Below are 18,668 nucleotides of genomic sequence, written 5' to 3'. Positions count from 1 at the left end.
TTAATTCCTCAAAAATTATGTTCTAGCAAGCAATTTTTTATTTTTGCAAGAGTAACAGGAGAAATTGGACCCCAATAGTTGTTGTCCAGTTTGTCCTGAGTATGCTGGTACCCCAAATGTGGGGGTAAACCACTGTTTGGGCGCATGTCGGGGCTCAGAAGGGAGGGAGCACCATTTGACTTTTTGAAGGCAAGATTGGCTGGAATCAATGGTGGCGCCATGTTGCGTTTGGAGACCCCTGATGTGCCTAAACAGTGGAAACCCCTCAATTCTAACTCTAACACTAACCCCAACACACCCCAAACCCTAATACCAACTCTAGATATAACCCTAACCCCAATACACCCCTAACCACAACCCTAACCCAACACACCCCTAACCCTAATCCCAACCCTAACCCTAATCCCAACCCTAACCACAACCCTAACCCCAACACACCCCTAACCCTAACCCTAACCACAAGCCTAATCTTAACCCTATTTCCAACCCTAGCTCTAATTCCAACCCTAACTCTAATTCCAACCCTAACCCTAAGGCTATGTGCCCACATTGCGGATTCGTGTGAGATTTTTACGCACCATTTTTGAAAAATCCGCAGGTAAAAGGCACTGCGTTTTACCTGCGCATTTACCGCGGATTTCCAGTGTTTTTTGTGCGGATTTCACCTGTGGATTCCTATTGAGGAGCAGATGTAAAATGGAATCCGCACAAAGAATTGACATGCTGCGGAAAATACAACACAGCGTTTCCGCGCGGTATTTTCTGCACCATGGGCACAGCGGATTTGGTTTTCAGTACGTTTACATGGTACTGTAAACCTGATGGAAAACTGCTACGAATCCGCAGCGGCCAATCCGCTGCGGATCCACAGCCAAATCCGCACCATGTGTGCACATAGTCTAATCTAACCCTAACTCTAGTTCTAACCCTAATTCTAACCCTAGCCCTAACCCTATCCCTAGCCCTATCCCTATCCCTAGCCCTATCCCTAACCCCAACCCTAACCCTAGTGGGGGAAGAAAAAAAATATATATATTTTCTTTATTTTTATTATTGTCCCTACCTATGGGGGTGATAAAGGGGGGTTCATTTACTATTTTTTTTATTTTGATCACTGTGATAGGTTTTATCACAGTGATCAAAATGTACCTGGAACGAATTTTGGAAGATGGCGGCACCCATGAAGAAGATGGACGAACACTGCGAGGCTCGGTAAGTATGAGGGGGGGAGATCGGAGCACGGGGGGGGATCAGAGCACGGGGAGGGTGGATCGAAGCACGGGGGGAGTGGACTGAAGGACGGGGGAGCGGACAGGAGGACGGAGGGGAGCGGACCACAGTACGGGGCAGAAAGGAGGACTGGGGAGGCGATCGGTGGTGGTGTGGGGGGGGGCAGATTAGGGTTTCCAGCCATGGCCGATGATATTGCAGCATCGGCCATGGCTGGATTGTAATATTTCAACATTTTCATAGGTGAAATATTACAAATCGCTCTGATTGGCTGTTTCACTTTCAACAGCCAATCAGAGCGATCGTAGCCACGGGGGGGTGAAGCACCCCCCTTGGCTGAAGTACCACTCCCCCTGTCCCTGCAGATCGGGTGAAATTGGAGTTAACCCTTTCACCCAATCTGCAGGGACGCGATCATTCCATGACGCCACATAGGCATCACAGGTCGGATTGGCACCGACTTTCATGACGCCTACGTGGCGTCAAAGGTCGGGAAGGGGTTAATAGCAGCCTTCAGCTCATCTACATTGTTAGGTCTGGTGTCTCTCATCTTCCTCGTGACAATACCCCATAGATTTTCTATGGGGTTAAGGTCAAACGAGTTTGCTGGCCAATCAAGCATAGTGATATAGTTGTTTTTAAACAAGGTATTGGTACTTTTGGCAGTGTGGACAGGTGCCAAGTCATTCTGTAAAATAACATTTCCATCTCCAAAAAGCTTGTCAGCAGAGGGAAGCATGAAGTGCTCTAAAATTTCCTGGTAGACAGCTGCGCTGACTTTGGTCTTAATAAAACACAGTGGACCTACACCAGCAGATGACATAGCTCCCCAAACTATGATTGATTGTGGAAACATCAACTAGGCCTCAAGCAGCTTGGATTGTGTGCCCCTCCACTCTTCCTCCAAACTCTGGGACCTTGATTTCCAAATGAAATGCAAAATTTACTTTGATCTGACAACACCTTGGACCACATAGCAACAGTCCAGTTCTTTTTCTCCTTGGCCCAGGTAAAATTATTCTGGCTTTGTCTATTGGTCATGAGTGGCTTGACACAAGGAATGCGACACTTGTAGCCCATTTCCTCGATACGTGTGTGTGTGTGTGGTGGCTCTTGAAGCAATGACTCCAGCAGCAGTCCACTCATTGTGAATATCCCCCAAATTTGTGATTGTCCTTTTCCTAACAATCCTTTCAAGGGTGCGGTTATCCCGGTTGCTTGTGCACCTTTTACTACCACGCTTTTTCCTTTCACTCAAATTTCCATTAATATGCTTGGGACAGCAATGATAATGTGCGCAAAACTGTAAAGCGCTGCTGAATACATTAGCACTGTATAGAAAAAAAGATTATTAGTATTTAACCCCGTAATACTTGGCGCCACTCGTTATTACATACATATTATTATTTAAAGATTATTACAGCACTCTGTGAACAGCCAGCTTCTTTAGCAATGACCTTTTGTGGCTTACCCTCCTTGTGGAGTATGTCAATGACTGCCTTCTGGACATCTGTCAAGTCAGCAGTCTTCCCTATGATTGTGGAGCCTACTGAAACAGACTAAGGGACATTTTTAAATGCTTAGGAAACCTTTGCAGGTGTTTTTGTTAATTATTATAATTTACTGAGATTATGACTTTTGAGTTTTCATTTGCTGTAAGCCATAATTATCAACATTAACAGAAATAAACACTTGAAATAGGTCACGTTGTTTGTAATGACTCTATATAATATATGAGTTTCACTTTTTGTATTGAAGAACTGAAATAAATTAACTTTTTTGATGATATTCTAATTTTGTGATAAGGACCTGTATGTACACACGTTAAGTGTTTGGTTCAGAAATTTCTGTACCATTTCTGTACCTCTTGGCAGGCAAAACACTATGTAAAATAGGTGTCTTTTTGCTGCTTTTTTGCATGTGCTTTTGGTGCAGATATTTCCCCACTTATTATGCTACATTCCCACAATTTTGGTGAATTTTGTACACTGCATATTTTCGAGAAAAAAAAATGCAAGTACCTATTATACTTGATGGGTTCAGAAATGGTGCAGAAAATCTGCAACATCACAAATTAATCAAAAGCTCATTGTGGGAATGTAACCTGAAATCGGCAGCAAAAATGCTGAAAGAATGAAAAAAAACAGAAATGTAGAAATTTTTACAAATTCATTAAAAAAGAAAAACTGAAATATCACATGGTCATAAGTAATCAGACCCTTTGCTCAGACACTCATATTTTAGTTGCATGCTTTCCATTTCCTTGTGATCCTCCTTGAGATGGTCCTATTCCTTCATTGAAATCCAGCTGTGTTAAACTAAACTGATAGGAATTGATTTGTAAAGGCACACACCTGTCTATATAAGACCTCACAGCTCACAATGCATGTCAGACCAAATGAGAATCATGAGGTCAAAGGAACTGGCCAAGCAGCTCAGAGACAAATTGTGGCAAGGCACTCATTTGGCCACGGTTGAAAAATAATTACTGCAGTACTCAAGGTTCCTAAGAGCACAGTGGCCTCCATAATCCTTAAATGGAAGAAGTTCGGGGCCACCAGAAGTCTTCGTAGACCTGGCCGTCCAGCCAAACTGAGCAATCGTGGGAGAAGACCTTTGGTGAGAGAGGTAAAGAAAAACCCCAAGATCACTGTGGCTGAGCTCCACAGATGCAGTAGGGAGATGGAAGAAAGTTCCACAAAGTCAACTATCGCTACAACCCTCCACCAGTCTGGCCTTTATGGCAGAGTGGCCCGACAGAAGCCTCTCCTCAGTGCAAGACATATGAAAGCCTGCATAGAGTTTGCTAAAAAAATATGAAGGACTCCCAGACTATGAGAAATAAGATTCTCCTGTCTGATGAGACGAAGATAGACCTTTTTGGTGATAATTCTAAGCGGTATGTGTGGAGAAAATCAAGCACTGCTCATCACCTGCCCAAAACAATCCCAACAGTGAAACATGGTGGTGGCAGCATCATGCTATGGGGGTGTTTTTCAGCTGCAGGGACAGGACGACTGGTTACAATTGAAGGAAATATGAATGCGGCCAAGTACAGAGATATCCTGGATGAAAACCTCTTCCTTAGTGCTCTGGACCTCAGACTTGGCTGAAGGTTCACCTTCCAACAAGACAATGACCCTAAGCACACAGCTCAAATATCAAAGGAGTGGCTTCAGAACAACTGTGTGACCATTCTTGACTGTCCCAGCCAGAGGCTTGACCTAAACCCAATTGAGCATTTCTGGAGAGACCTGAAAATGGCTGTCCATCAACGTTCACCATTCAACCTGACGGAACTGTAGAGGATCTGCAAGGAAGAATGGCAGAGAATCCCCAAATCCAGGTGTGAAAAACATGTTGCATCATTCCCAAGAAGACTCAAGGCTGTACTAGCTCAAAAGGGTGCTTCTACTCAATACTGAGCAAAGGGTCTGAACACTTATGACCATGTGATATTTCGGTTTTTCTTTTTTAATAAATTTGCAAAACTTTCTACATTTCAGTTTTTTTCAGTCAAGATGGGGTGCAGAGTGTACATTAATGAGAAAAAAATGACCCTTTTTAAATTTACCAAATGGCTGCAATGAAACAAAGAGTGAAAAATTTAAAGGTGTCTGAATACTTTCTGTACCCACTGTATTCCAGAAGTCTCATGCATACATTGCTTATTTGTTCCTTGCAGACTTGCAGCAGATTTAAATCTGCATTACGTCAATGTTTTCAGCGTTGTGTTGCAGATTTTGCCCACCTAATTGGGAAAAATCTAAAACAGAAACGCATTTAAAAAAATGAATTAGAAACCCAACAAAAACACGCATATTTTACGTAGTGTTTTTCCTGCCAAGACAGAAATGTTTTCTGCCAATACTTAAAGTGTGCATACACCCTTAGGTGCTAACATGATGCTGTTTTTATGGGTTTTCTACCTAATGTAACAGGCAATGGATTTATTTTTTAGGGTGTAGCCCAATTTGATATGGAATGCTTCAAGAAATATGGAAAATTGTGGGGGTAAGTTTAAATACACAAAGTAAATATTTTCTTGTAATTATGTTTGGCTGCCTATATAAGGGTACAAGGCTCAAGCACACACTCATTTAGACATCAGTAGTTTGCTTACAAGTTCAATCCATGTTTTTCACAGATAGAGTCCGTACCTATTATAGTCTTTGGAGCTCTTAAAATTTTTGTGTGTTTTTGCAGATTGAGTATCTCTGCACAAATGCAAGGAGACTAGAGACCGCATACACATTAGACCAATGTCAGCTGAACCTGCCGATATTGACTGGCTCAACTGAAGGGCTAGTGTGTATGGGGGCACCAGCCAACTGATGGTTGGGAGAGATGTTGATCGGGCATCAAATTTTTCACCCTGATATAAGCTGCTTGTCGATATGCCATTCAGTGGCTTTCTTATAGAGAATATAGTAGTGCTCCACCAAATGAATGCTACTGACTATGGGAGAGTCAGTTTAGATGACTGTGGACCGAATGATTGACCAAAGCATTGTTCAGCCAACAGAAATCTAATGTGTATAGAAAGCCTTAGGTGTCTTGGATAACGCTGATAATGCAATTGCACAGGTCCATTAAATTAGCAGTTAGATGCGATTCGTGTGCTGTCCATTTTTCACATACGGCTTGATATGAGAATCATGAGGAACTTCCATTAGTTCATTTTTTCATCTGAGAAAAACTGATGGAACTGATGGTAAAGAATGAAACACAGACCAAAACTCTGATGAAACTCTGATAAGAAACCCTAATGAATCTCCGTTCGATTTTTGCATACAATAAAAATTACTAATGTCTGTGTAACAGTGGTGGGAGCTGATGGATTGCTCCCTGATACTCAAAGGTTAAATGTATTTGATCCCCCTGTATGTGATAAAGGTATTATACCCACTGGGGCTGTAGGTGGCTGTGACAGGGTTAACTGCAGTGTCGGCCCAGTTTGGGAGGGGGAACTGAGTGTTACTGGCAAGCAGGGCTGCCACTAGAAATTTCGGAGCCCCATACTGGCAAATTTTTCGGGGCCCCCTTAAGACTCTGCCCCGGCTCCACCCCAGCCCCGACTCCACGCTCCACCCCTCGAACTGTCCACAGTCCCACCGCTTTCTCTTGGAAAAACTCCACTTCTCACCTATCACAACGTAACAGTTCCCATCACCAGATCACACATATAGCCGGCAGCTTTTGTTTTGGCGAAAAGATTTTTTAAGCCGCCACCATAACACGATAGACACTTTTGGCCGGGCCCTACTCTGCTGTAACCTATTAAATATTTGTTAAAATATGCAATACAATTTAGGTATATTTTTATTTATTTTTCAATTTTTAAAATGACCAATAATATCACATACAAGGAACAAATACCACAACTCCATGACCAGACACCATATTACTACCACATAGTGACCAAATAGCACATACAAGGGACAAAAACCACCGCACCATGTCCAGACCACATATTACCACCAGTGACAGAATAATATCACATACAAGGAACAAATACCACCGCACCATGACCAGACCGCATATTACCACCACAAAGTGACCAAATAGCACATATGAGGGACAAATACCGCAACACCATGTTCAGACCACATATTACCACCACATAGTGACTGAATACTACAATACTGATCATAATAAAAAATACCACTATCACCATAAGTGCCATTATACACAGGAGATCTGTACTTAGTATGCAGTGTCTGTGTACAGGTAATACAGTGATCACTGGTGATATTATACACAGGAGCTCTATATATAATGTATAGGTAATGCAGTGATCACTGGTGACATTATACACAGGACCTCTGTATATAGTATACAGTGTATAGTGTCAGTGTACAGGTAACACACTGACTCACCAGTGACGTCCCTAGGTGAAGTCTTTCATCTTTTAACTTTCATCCAGCACAGACCGCCATCACTTCTTCCAGCCAGGACTTGTCTCTGCAGGAAATAACACAGTTATCTCGATCGAACTCCGCTTGCAGAACACATTACTTAATTTTTCCCAACTTCAACATTACACCACATGAAGAAAAAAAGGCGACATAGTATCACTCTACACAGTAACAGGACCGCCCCCCCATTTAAAACAGTATACTCAAAAAATAAAATAAATACGTCACTGCAGTAATAATAACCATTAATTAGCCACTATGGTAATAATATTCCCCATCCTAGCCCCCGTGTGTCTCATTCCTGGTTCCAGCCATATGTTCTCGCATCCTGCCCTCATGAGTATCCATTTTGCCCCATATGATCTCCCTATCGTGCCCCATATGATCTCCCCATCCTGCCCCATATGATCTCCCCATCGTATCCATCCTGCCCCATGATCCTGCACGATCTTTCTCCAATCCTGCCCCAGTGTCTCTAATCATGCCCCCACGTCTTTCATTCTGTCTCGTGTCTCCAATCATGCCCCGTATCTCCATTCTGCCCCGTATCTCCATTCTGCCCCCTATGTCTGCAGTCCTGCCCCCAGTGTCTCCACCATTCTGCCACCAGTGTCTCCACCATTCTGCCCCCGTGTCTCCACCATTCTGCCCCCAGTGTCTCCACCATTCTGCCCCCAGTGTCTCCACCATTCTGCCCCAGTGTCTCCACCATTCTGCCCCAGTGTGTCCAGCATTCTGCCCCAGTGTGTCCAGCATTTCTGCCCCAGTGTGTCCAGCATTTCTGCCATCAGCGTGTCCAGCATTCTGCCCCCAGCGTGTTCAGCATTTCTGCCCCCAGCGTGTCCAGCATTCTACCCCCAGCATGTCCAGCATTCTGCCCCAGTGTGTCCAGCATTTCTGCTCCCAATGTGTCCAGCATTCTGCCCCCAGTGCGTCCAGCATTTTTGCCCCCAGTGTGTCCAGCATTCTGCCCCCAGTGTGTCCAGCATTCTGCCCCAGTGTGTCCAGCATTTCTGCCCCCAGTGTGTCCAGCATTTTGCCCCAGTGTGTCCAGCATTTCTGCCCCCAATGTGTCCAGCATTCTGCCCCCAGTATGTCCAGCATTTCTGCCCCCAGTGTGTCCAGCATTCTGCCCCCAGTGTGTCCAGCATTTCTGCCCCCAATGTGTCCAGCATTTCTGCCCCCAGTGTGTCCCAGCATTTCTGCCCCCAGTGTGTCCAGCATTTCTGCCCCCAGTGTGTCCAGCATTCTGCCCCCAGTGTGTCCAGCATTCTGCCCCCAGTGTGTCCAGCATTCTGCCCCAGTATGTCCAGCATTTCTGCCCCCAGTGTGTCCAGCATTCTGCCCCCAGAGTGTCCAGCATTTCTGCCCCCAGTTTGTCCAGCATTCTGCCCCAGTGTGTCCATCATTCTGCCCCCGTGTGTCCAGCATTTCTGCCCCCAGTTTGTCCAGCATTCTGCCCCAGTGTGTCCAGCATTTCTGCCCCCAGTGTGTCCAGCATTCTGCCCCCAGCGTGTCCAGCATTCTGCCCCCAGCGTGTCCAGCATTCTGCCCCCAGCGTGTCCAGCATTCTGCCCCCAGCGTGTCCAGCATTTCTGCCCCCAGGGTGTCCAGCATTCTGCCCCGGGGCCCTCTGGATTGCCGCTCTCAAAAAAATAAAAACACAAGTTCTTACCTGGCTACGCTCCTGCGGCAGCCGGCGAAGCTCCCTCCACACAGGTGAAGCGTGCACTTGCCGGTGGCTGACAATGACGTCAGATTCCGGCAAAGTGTGCACTGTGGCTCATGTCAGCTGCCAGCCTCCGATTGGCTGGCGGCTGTTAACTATTGACGTGCGGGCGCGAGCCCGCACCCACAAGTCAATAGCGTTAAACTGCCGCATCGGCGGTAGGGTAGGGGCCCGGTGAGCAGATGAGACAGGGCCCGATGCGGGCCCCCTCTGCCCACCAGGCCCCATACGCCAGTCAGGGCAGTAATGCCCTGATGGCATTCCTGGTGGCAAGTGCAGGAAGTGACAGTCAGTTAATGTGAGGGCAGCAGTGAGAAACCAGCAGGACTCAGGCTGGTTGGGACAACATAAGCCTAATATTCGGGGCAGTGGATTGGTGCAAATACTCTTCCGTGTGATTCCGTCTAATGGCCAAGGGCAGCCTCGAGATGTACTTCGGGGGCCAGGGGCACACTCACTATGTGAAGCTACAGGAAAAGATGGACTCAAACCACATGGGGCAGAAGGCATTGCGATCTAGATATACTGTTAGAGGTCAAGAAGATCCCCAAGAGCTAGGAAAGCCAGAAAGGGGGATATGCCACCTATACCGAGAACCAAGGCTGAAGTTGTATCCGGTACCAGTGGGAAAGATGACAATCCTTTGGGCCCCATCCTTTGTACCTGCCTGTAAATACTGTAAAGACTGCCATTCACACAGTAAATGTTTGTTTTTTAAAAACCTTGTGTCCCCTGGATTTATTGCTGTCCTGGTTTATTGCTGCCCTGGTTCCAGAAGAAGGATTCCTGGAGTCATAAAAGGCCTGAGGGCCAGAAGAAAGTGGGAAACACCACATACTCTGCAGCACACCGGAACTGGGACACACCTTGTCTGTAGGATGCCAGAGCAAGTGGGGACTAAAGCTCGCCCATGACTATCTCGGTGGGCATCTTATATCTAAATGAGCCTTATTGTTCAAGTTTTATCCAACCTTTAAGTAGTTGGATTGAGCCATAATTTAATACCATTAGCAGTCTTGTTATAGGCAAGTCATGGAGGCATTGCTTTTAGAGTATGTGCACACACCGTCTTTTAGATAGCGATGTACCAAATTAATTTTTCAAGCATAAGATGCTTCCGAAAAATGCTGGTGATTTTCCTGAAGAGTCCTTTTTGCCATCTTTTCTGATGCTTTTTGCTATAAGCAGAGCAGCTGTCTTATTTTTTTTTTAAATTCTACTTATAAATAGGGAGCATCTTTTAAGTGGAGGCCACAAGAAGAATGATCAGGTCATTTTTCTTAAATGTCGCGTTGGAAGCTTGACGATGTAAAAAGAAGCTCAAAATGACTTAACATATGCACAACAGATCGTTCTGCATATGTTCATTCTTTTTTGCGTTCCTTTAGCATTTTTTAGGTGGGTTCCTGAGCGTACCTGTGTGAACATGACATAGTGTGCACATACTCTTAGGAGAAAATATCTCCATAAGGCCTCATTCAGATGTCCATTTTTAATGATTATTTTTTTTATCCATGTTTTTCACAGAACACATACCCATTATAGTCTGTGATAATTGTCACACGTTGCTGGATTTGTTTTTGCAGACCAAGTGTCCACAAAAAAATAGAGACGTGTGTGTTTTTGATCCATGAGTTAGGGATCAAAATCACTCATATAAGTTTGTAGTTCTGTGAAAATCACATGGATGTCATTATAAAGGATAGGAGAAGCTTTGCAATTTTTTTTTTTTTTTTTGGCACATGAGAAAATGACTTATCGTAAAAAATTACACACTGACCATATACTCCTGAAAATTTGATCCAAGAATCTGTGGAAAAATGTGTTTCTTTTTTCATGTATGAGAAAAAAATGGACATATGAATGAGACCTAATACAGTGCCATAGAGAGGCACCATGTAGCAGCAAATTTACGGCCTCAATTCATTGGCAATTCGTGTAATGAGGGATGCACAGAAATAAGATGCACCAGATTCAATCCACTTAATGAATTTAGCTTCTTCTCAGTGGCGTGTGCCTCACCAGAAATGATACTCTAGTCAAGGACTGGAGTAACATTTCTGGCGTAAGAGACACCGCTACTTTCCATGAATTTGACAGTTCCATGAATTCGACAGCCCCGACTCCTCCCTAGTTCCACCTATTTGGGCAAAACTGCCCAAAACTGTTGATAAAACTCCAAATGTCGTAAAGTTTTTGTGACTTTTCAAAGTTTTTTATGCCAGTTTTCTGGCATAAATGCTTTGTTGAGTCAGGGCTGTAGTGTCTATGGGTGTGTAGTGCCAAACTGTAAGGACTGCAAATGTCTCTGTGTAGGTTCCCTACACTTGGCTTTGTCTTGTGCATGAAGCCAAAGAATAAATAGACAATGGACAGAGGGTGCAATGTGTCCAAAACCTAAGATTCTATGGCCAATGTATGAAACATACACATGACATGGAAAAAGTATGCAAATTCTAATCTGAATATAATACAATCTTTATGAATTGATGAGAAAACACATCACATGAAAAACAAACACTCAAATACACTGCTCAAAAAAATAAAGGGAACACTTAAACAACAGAATATAACTCCAAGTAAATCAAACTTCTGTGAAATCAAACTGCCACTTAGGAAGCAACACTGATTGACAATCAATTTCACATGCTGTTGTGCAAATGGAATAGACAACAGATGGAAATTATTGGCAATTATCAAGACACACTCAATAAAGGAGTGGTTCTGCAGGTGGGGATCACAGACCACATCTCAGTACTGATGCTTTCTGGCTGATGTTTTGGTCACTTTTGAATGTTGGTTGTGCTTTCACACTCATGGTAGCATGAGACGGACTCTACAACCCACACAAGTGGCTCAGGTAGTGCAGCTCATCCAGGATGGCACATCAATGCCAGCTGTGGCAAGAAGGTTTGCTGTGTTTGTCAGCATAGTGTCCAGATGCTGGAGGTGCTACCAGGAGACAGGCCACTACACCAGAAGATGTGGAGGGGGCCGTAGGAGAGCAACAACCCAGCAGCAGGACCGCTACCTCAGCCTTTGTGCAAGGAGGAACAGGAGGAGCACTGCTAGAGCCCTGCAAAATTACCTCCAGCAGGCCACAAATGTTCATGTGTCTGCACAGTTAAATTGTCTGAGTGCCTGACGTCCACAGATGGGGGTTGTGCTCACAGCCCAACACAGTGCAGGACACTTGGCATTTGCCACAGAACACTAGGATTGGCAAATTAGCCACTGGTGCCCTGTGCTCTTCACAGATAAAAGCAGGTTCACACTGAGCACATGTTACAGATGTGACAGAGTCTGGAGATGCAATGGAGAGCGATCTGCTGCCTGCAACATCCTTCAGCATGACCGATTTGACAGTGGGTCAGTAATGGTGTGGGGTGGCATTTCTTTGGAGGGCTGCACAGCCCTCCATGTGCTCGCCAGAGGTAGCCTGACTGCCATTAGGTACCGAGATGAGATCCTCAGACCCCTTGTGAGACCATATGCTGGTGCGGTTGGCCCTGGGTTCCTCCTAATGCAGGACAATGCCAGACCTCATGTGGCTGAAGTGTGTCAGCAGTTCCTGCAAGATGAAGGCATTGAAGCTATGCACTGGCCCGCCCGTTCCCCAGACCTGAATCTGATTGAACACATCTGGGACATCATGTCTCGCACCATCCACCAACAGGCTGTCCAGGAGTTGACGGATGCTATGTTCCAGGTCTGGGAGGAGATCCCTCAGGAGACCATCTGCCGCCTCATCAGGAGCATGCCCAGGCATTGTTGGGAGGTCATACAGGCTCGTGGAGGCCACACACACTACTGAGCATCATTTCCTTGTCTTGAGGCATTTCCACTGAAGTTGGATCAGCCTGTAACTTCGTTTTCCACTTTGATTTTGAGCATCATTCCAACTCCAGACCTCCTTGGGATATTAGTTGTGATTTACGTTGATCATTTTTAGGTTTTACTGTGCTTAACACATTCAACTATGTATTCAATAAAGATTTACAACTTGAATATTTCATTCAGTGATATCTAAGATGTGGGATTTTTGTGTTCCCTTTATTTTTTTGAGCAGTGTACAAAATTTCATATAGGTAGTTCATACAGGTTCTGAATAAAGTGCCAGTGGTTACAGGGGTTTATCCCATGATAATTGTTATAGCAGCAAGATGAGATGAAATCAAATACAAAAGCAAAAAGTATCTTAAAACCCATTCAAACCATTGCTTGTTGTGACCTAATGCTGCCTCAGAGGAGAAGAAGATGAGGAGTATGCTGTGCTACATAGTAGACCCCACATATATCTGCTGATTGCAGCTTCTACTCATCATGTCTATACTGAAATGATCATGGGAGATCTGCTTTTACATAGCCTGCTGCCACTTGCATTTAATTCAGTTCCTGCATTTTTCTTACTTTATGTATTTGTATTAACTTTTGTACTATTATTTTTTTGTAACCATCTGTTTCTACTGTTGAATGTAGTTATTATCTTGTGATTTACCTCTTATTAAAAATCTTTTATATTCCCATAAACAGAGGGATGTTTCTTTTATAGTATGCAGCTCGTTGCCTGGGTTACCGGCCACCCTTTGGCCTCAGAGTTGACAGTTACCTAGGTAAGGAGCGTGTGTTAGCAGTCCCTCTGTGCCTCTCCCATGCTGCAGAAGCAAAGCTGCCCCACCTAGAAGCCTGGTAGATTGCTCAGTGGGCTTATGCAGCAGTCTACTGATATCTGTCAGGATACATACGTGATCAGCAGGTATCAAGCAAAAGTACACTATCTGCAGCCCAAGCATATCTAGAAAAATGCTGGCAGGTGATATCAAGTGAACTGACACCTGCCAGCAACTAATATGATCACTAAGTATCGTACTTGTCCCACTCTAATGAATGGAACAAGTTTCAAACAACTGCAGATCTCATTTTAGGGTTAACTTGGTAAGATGGATTCACTAAGTTACAGGTCAGGGTGGGCACACATACCAAAGGCAATGTCACAGAAAGCAGGACTTGATGGCTGGTAAGTGGAACTGCGAGGAAGGACCAGAACCATGGGGTAACCTGGACACCAAGCATGCAGAACAGGACCAACCAGAAAACACAGAGCCAAGGTGGACAAATGCAGTAGCTGAAGAAGTATAGCCAGTCCAGAAATTGCAGCATAACATGAACAAGTTCAGAGGGACTACAGCAGATGAAGTGTTAACAGCAAACAATGGATAGCCAAAGATAGCAGTGGTGATCAGGCAAACTTATCAGTATAGAAAATACACTCTAATATAGCAGCATTAAAGTGTGAATTTGTCCAGAAATGAGTTTGTTATGCTTACAGCAGATGAAGGGTGAGTTGCAGGTCCAAGAAAGGAAGCAAATGCAGACTGAAGCAGGGGCTGGCTGGCAAATTTTGGCCTGGGGGGCAAGCACGCAGCAGTGGCCCATTGCCAGCAGCCCATCCTTACTGCGTTTACCTGTGGCTGATTCATAAAGGGAGTAGAGGTAACAAGGCTATAAAAAGATAAATAAAGCTGGAAAAATTCTGGGATATTTGTGGTCAAATGCATACTAAATTCTCATCCACTTCTATCAGTCAGCTACTCAGAAAGGTGTCTGAGACTCTAGTCAACACCAGGGCCGGCGTTAGGGGCAGGCAGACCAGGCAGCTGCCTAGGGCCCCCGCTCCTCCAGGGGCCCCTGAGTAAGAGGGGATTGGTGTCGCCCCCTGCATTGTGCTTTCCACTTATCGGCTGATAAGCAGTGGTGGATGAGAGTGCGTCAGGTGACACTACCTCTCCCATCACTGCCCCCTTGCCTCTGACTCAGAGTGTGCCAGCAGTAGAGCTGATGAGACACTAAGATGTCCTGCAGAAGCTAGAGCAGCAGGGGAATGAGGAGGAGAGGTAAGTATTGTGTGTGTGCTGCATTATACTATGTGTGTGTGTGTCTGCTGCAGGATGGGGGCGCAGAATGGGAGCAGCACATGACAGGATGGGGGCGCAGGATGGCAGCAGCACATGACAGGATGTGGGCGCAGAATGGGAGCAGCACATGACAGGATGGGGCGCAGGATGCGAGCAGCACATGACAGGATGGGGACGCAGGATGAGAGCACCACATGACAAGATTGGGGCGCAGGATGGAAGCAGCACATGACTGAATGGGGGTGCAGGATAGGAGCACCACATGACAGGATATGGGCGCAGGATGGGAGCAGCACATGACAGGATGGGGGTGCAGGATGGCAACAGCACATAACAGGATAGGGGTGCAGGATGGGAGCAGCACATGACAGGATAGGGGCACAGGATAGGAGCAGCACATGACAGGATGGGGGCGCAGAATGTAAGCAGCACATGAAAGGATGGGGCGCAGCATGGCAGAAGCACATGACAGGATAGGGGCGCAGGATGGGAGCAGCACATGACAGGATAGGGGCGCAGGATGGGAGCAGCACATGACAGGATAGGGGCGCAGGATGGGAGCAGGACATGACAGGATGGGGACGCAGAATGGGAGCAGCACATGAAAGGATGGGGGCGCAGGATGGCAGCAGCACATAACAGGATAGGGGCGCAGGATGGGAGCAGCACATGACAGGATAGGGGCGCAGGATAGGAGCAGCACATGACAGGATGGGGCGCAGAATGGGAGCAGCACATGAAAGGATGGGGGCGCAGGATGGCAGCAGCACATGACAGGATAGGAGCACAGGATGGGAGCAGCACATGACAGGATGGGGGCACAGAATGGGAGCAGCACATGAAAGGATGGGGGCACAGGATGGCAGCAGCACATGACAGGATAGGGGCACAGGATGGGAGCAGCATATGACAGTATAGGGGCGCAGGATGGGAGCAGCACATGACAGGATAGGGACGCAGGATGGGAGCAGCACATGACAGGATAGGGGCGCAGGATGGGAGCAGCACATGACAGGATGGGGACGCAGAATGGCAGCAGCACATGACAAGATAGGGGCGTAGGATGGGAGCAGCACATGACAGGATAGGGGCGCAGGATGGGAGCAGCACATGACAGGATAGGGGTGAAGGATGGGAGCACCACATGACAGGATTGGGGCACAGGATGGGAGCGCATGACAGGAGGAGGGCACAGGAAGAGGGTAGCACATGACAAGATGAAGGCACACAAAACAGGATGAGGGCGCAGGATGAGGGCTGCACATGACCGGAAGGGGAGAAGGATGGGAGTAGCATATAACAGGATGGGGGCACAAGATGGTAGCAGCACATGACAAAATTAGGGCTCAGGATGGAAGCAGCACATACCAGGATGGAGACCATATACCAATATAAATGCTTGCCACTCAGGCGTAGAACGGGTTCAATAGCTAGTATCATATAATATTAAAGGTCATGTGGGGGCTCTGCTTCATGTGAATGACACGTCCTACATCATTCACACAGTGTTCCCCATCACGCTCCTGTGCAGGCGGCAGGGGCACTTCTATCTACCCTGCCGAGGGAAGAGCAAATTGCTGTTCTGCTCATGTGCAGGGAAAGGCCAAAGAGTGTCGGCGCATGTGCATTGCAGTACTGTGCATTGCCCTCGATAAGGCACATAGACGTGTGCCTGCTGCCTGTGCAGAAGTGCGATGGTGAGAACTGAATGGATGAAGTATGACATGTAATCCAAACGAAGCAGGGAAGGAGAACATCATCGCAAGAAGAGAGGAGGCACTGGATCAAGAGCAGTGACATACATCGGTCTGGACCGCACCGTATGTGAGTATAATAAAACCTATTTTTTACCTTTAGAGGGCATCATATATACAGCATTCCATAACACTGTCACATGGGGTTGAAAGGTGGTGGTCATAGGTTATATGGGAAAAACCTGGTGACAGGATCTCTTTAAGTATGTTGACATCTCCCCTATATACAGTATGAGTCCACTCACAGCCCCCATATGCAAAATGAGCCTCCACATAACCGCTCTATCTACAGTATGAGTTGTCACACAGCCTCTTATATACAGTATGAGCCCCACAAGTCCCCCTATATTAAGCATGAGCCCTCACACAGCCTCTCTATATACTGTATGAGCCCCATATAGCCCCTATATTCAGTATGAGTCCTGACATAGCCCCCTAGACACAGTATGAGCCTTCACATAACCTCTTTATGTACAGTACGAACAGCCACATAGCCCCTTATATACAGTGTGATTCCCCACATGTTCCCCTATATACAATATGAGCCCTCACATAGTCTCCTATATTCAGTATGGGTCCTCACATAGCCTCCTATATATAGGCGTACATCCTATACACATAAAAAAATAAACACCCTCATCTTGCTCCCATTCCCCTGGAGTCTTTGCACAGCAGACGCTTTGAAGTGACATCATCATGTCTGCGCTCTCGTCGCACACATTGATTGATGGAAGAAGGTGTTGGCGGCTCTGTGCTCCACCAATGTATTGTGTTGAAATGATATACGGCACTCCTTGCTGTGAGATGAGCTGCCCAAGTAGGGTTTCAACCCATAGATAATCCAATAGAAATACTTGGCACTGAGGAAGTTGCAGTGAAAGAAAGCAAATTTCATTTGGCAATCCTTATTGTTGACGTTTTGGTCCTACATACGGGCTTTCATCAGAACTGACTGCCTCTTGAGATAAGAATGTTTATACCGTGTGTAGCAGCGAGTGGTATTGCGCCATTAGCTAGTGACGAGCGTCACATTACAATGCGCTGCTACACGCAGGCTAAACATCCTCATCTCAAGAGGCAGCCAGTTCTGATGAAAGCCCATAGGTAGGTCCAAAACGTCAAGAATAATAAGGATTGCCAAATATAGTTAGCTTTCTTTCACTGCAACTTCCTCAGTGCCAAGCATTTCTATTGCATGCTCCATCAATGTATTCACCTCTGTCTGCATCCCTCATGACGCAGGCCTGGGAGGGCATAGTGCAGCCCATGGACCACCGTTTTCAGCCCTAAGGCCGGGGTCACATTTGTGAGAGTGATGCGAGAAACTTGTGCGAGTCTCTTGCATCAATACCTGGCACTGCCGCCGGCACTCGGGACTGGAGCGCGCGGGTGCATGTATTTATATGCAATCGCACACTCCGGTCCTGAGTGCCGGCGGCAGTGCCGGGTGTTGATGTGCGAGTTTCTAGCATCACGCTTGCAAGTGTGACCCCGGCCTTAGACTGCACTTTGCCCAAGTCTAGTGTATGATATACTGCGACTACAGTCATGACACGTCTGGTGTCTGTGGAGCGCCCCCACACCGCCACAGGGCCGAGGGGTACCCGGAGCCGGGCCTCTGAGTCTCAGAGTCCTGGGGTTGTCACGGTGGCTAGACCCGGTCCGTGGCCCTGTCTGTCAGTGGGGGACGTCCGGTGCAAATAGTGGTGTTGTAACGGTGCAGTTGTGGGGTGCAGGTCGCGGTAAATAACGAGGACACCAGGTTGCAGTCTCTTTACCTCTTTACTGAAGATCTCTGGGTCCTCAGTCCAGAATACGGTTCGCCAGGCTACGCAAGTCCGGCCGGTCCAATGGCACTTCCAGAGTTCTCTTCACAGGTGGAAATCGGTGCCTTCCTTCTAGCGCTATGTGTTGCGGTCCTCCCCTGCTGTGCTCACGGAAAGTCCCCACAACCGTTATGTCTGTTTCTTAAGTTCCCTCACAACTGTATTAAATGATGTTCTTCTAATCTTCCGTCCCTCCCTTATTTCTGGTTAGAACGGCACCCGTTTGTCAGGTAGGCCTGGAGTTCTTCCGGGACCCTAGAGACGCCCCTCTCCCGCAATTGCCCCCCAAGACTTCA

The 18,668-nt window shown here is 46.4% G+C and overlaps 1 protein-coding gene across 1 annotated transcript in view; it reads left to right on the top strand.

Annotated features, from left to right (window-relative positions):
• The window catches only part of LOC143807835 (cytochrome P450 3A9-like), a 118,679-nt gene that overhangs the window by 40,693 nt on the left and 59,318 nt on the right, over positions 1 to 18,668 (top strand). The window contains exon 3 of the mRNA XM_077289798.1: positions 5,192 to 5,244. Coding sequence (XP_077145913.1) covers positions 5,192 to 5,244 — 53 coding nt within the window. The remainder of the gene's footprint in view (positions 1 to 5,191; positions 5,245 to 18,668) is intronic.

This window comes from Ranitomeya variabilis, chromosome 2 (assembly GCF_051348905.1).
Source record: "Ranitomeya variabilis isolate aRanVar5 chromosome 2, aRanVar5.hap1, whole genome shotgun sequence".
NCBI lineage: Eukaryota > Metazoa > Chordata > Amphibia > Anura > Dendrobatidae > Ranitomeya > Ranitomeya variabilis.
Note: the sequence above shows the minus strand (reverse complement) of the source record. Positions and strands in the feature narration are given on the sequence as shown.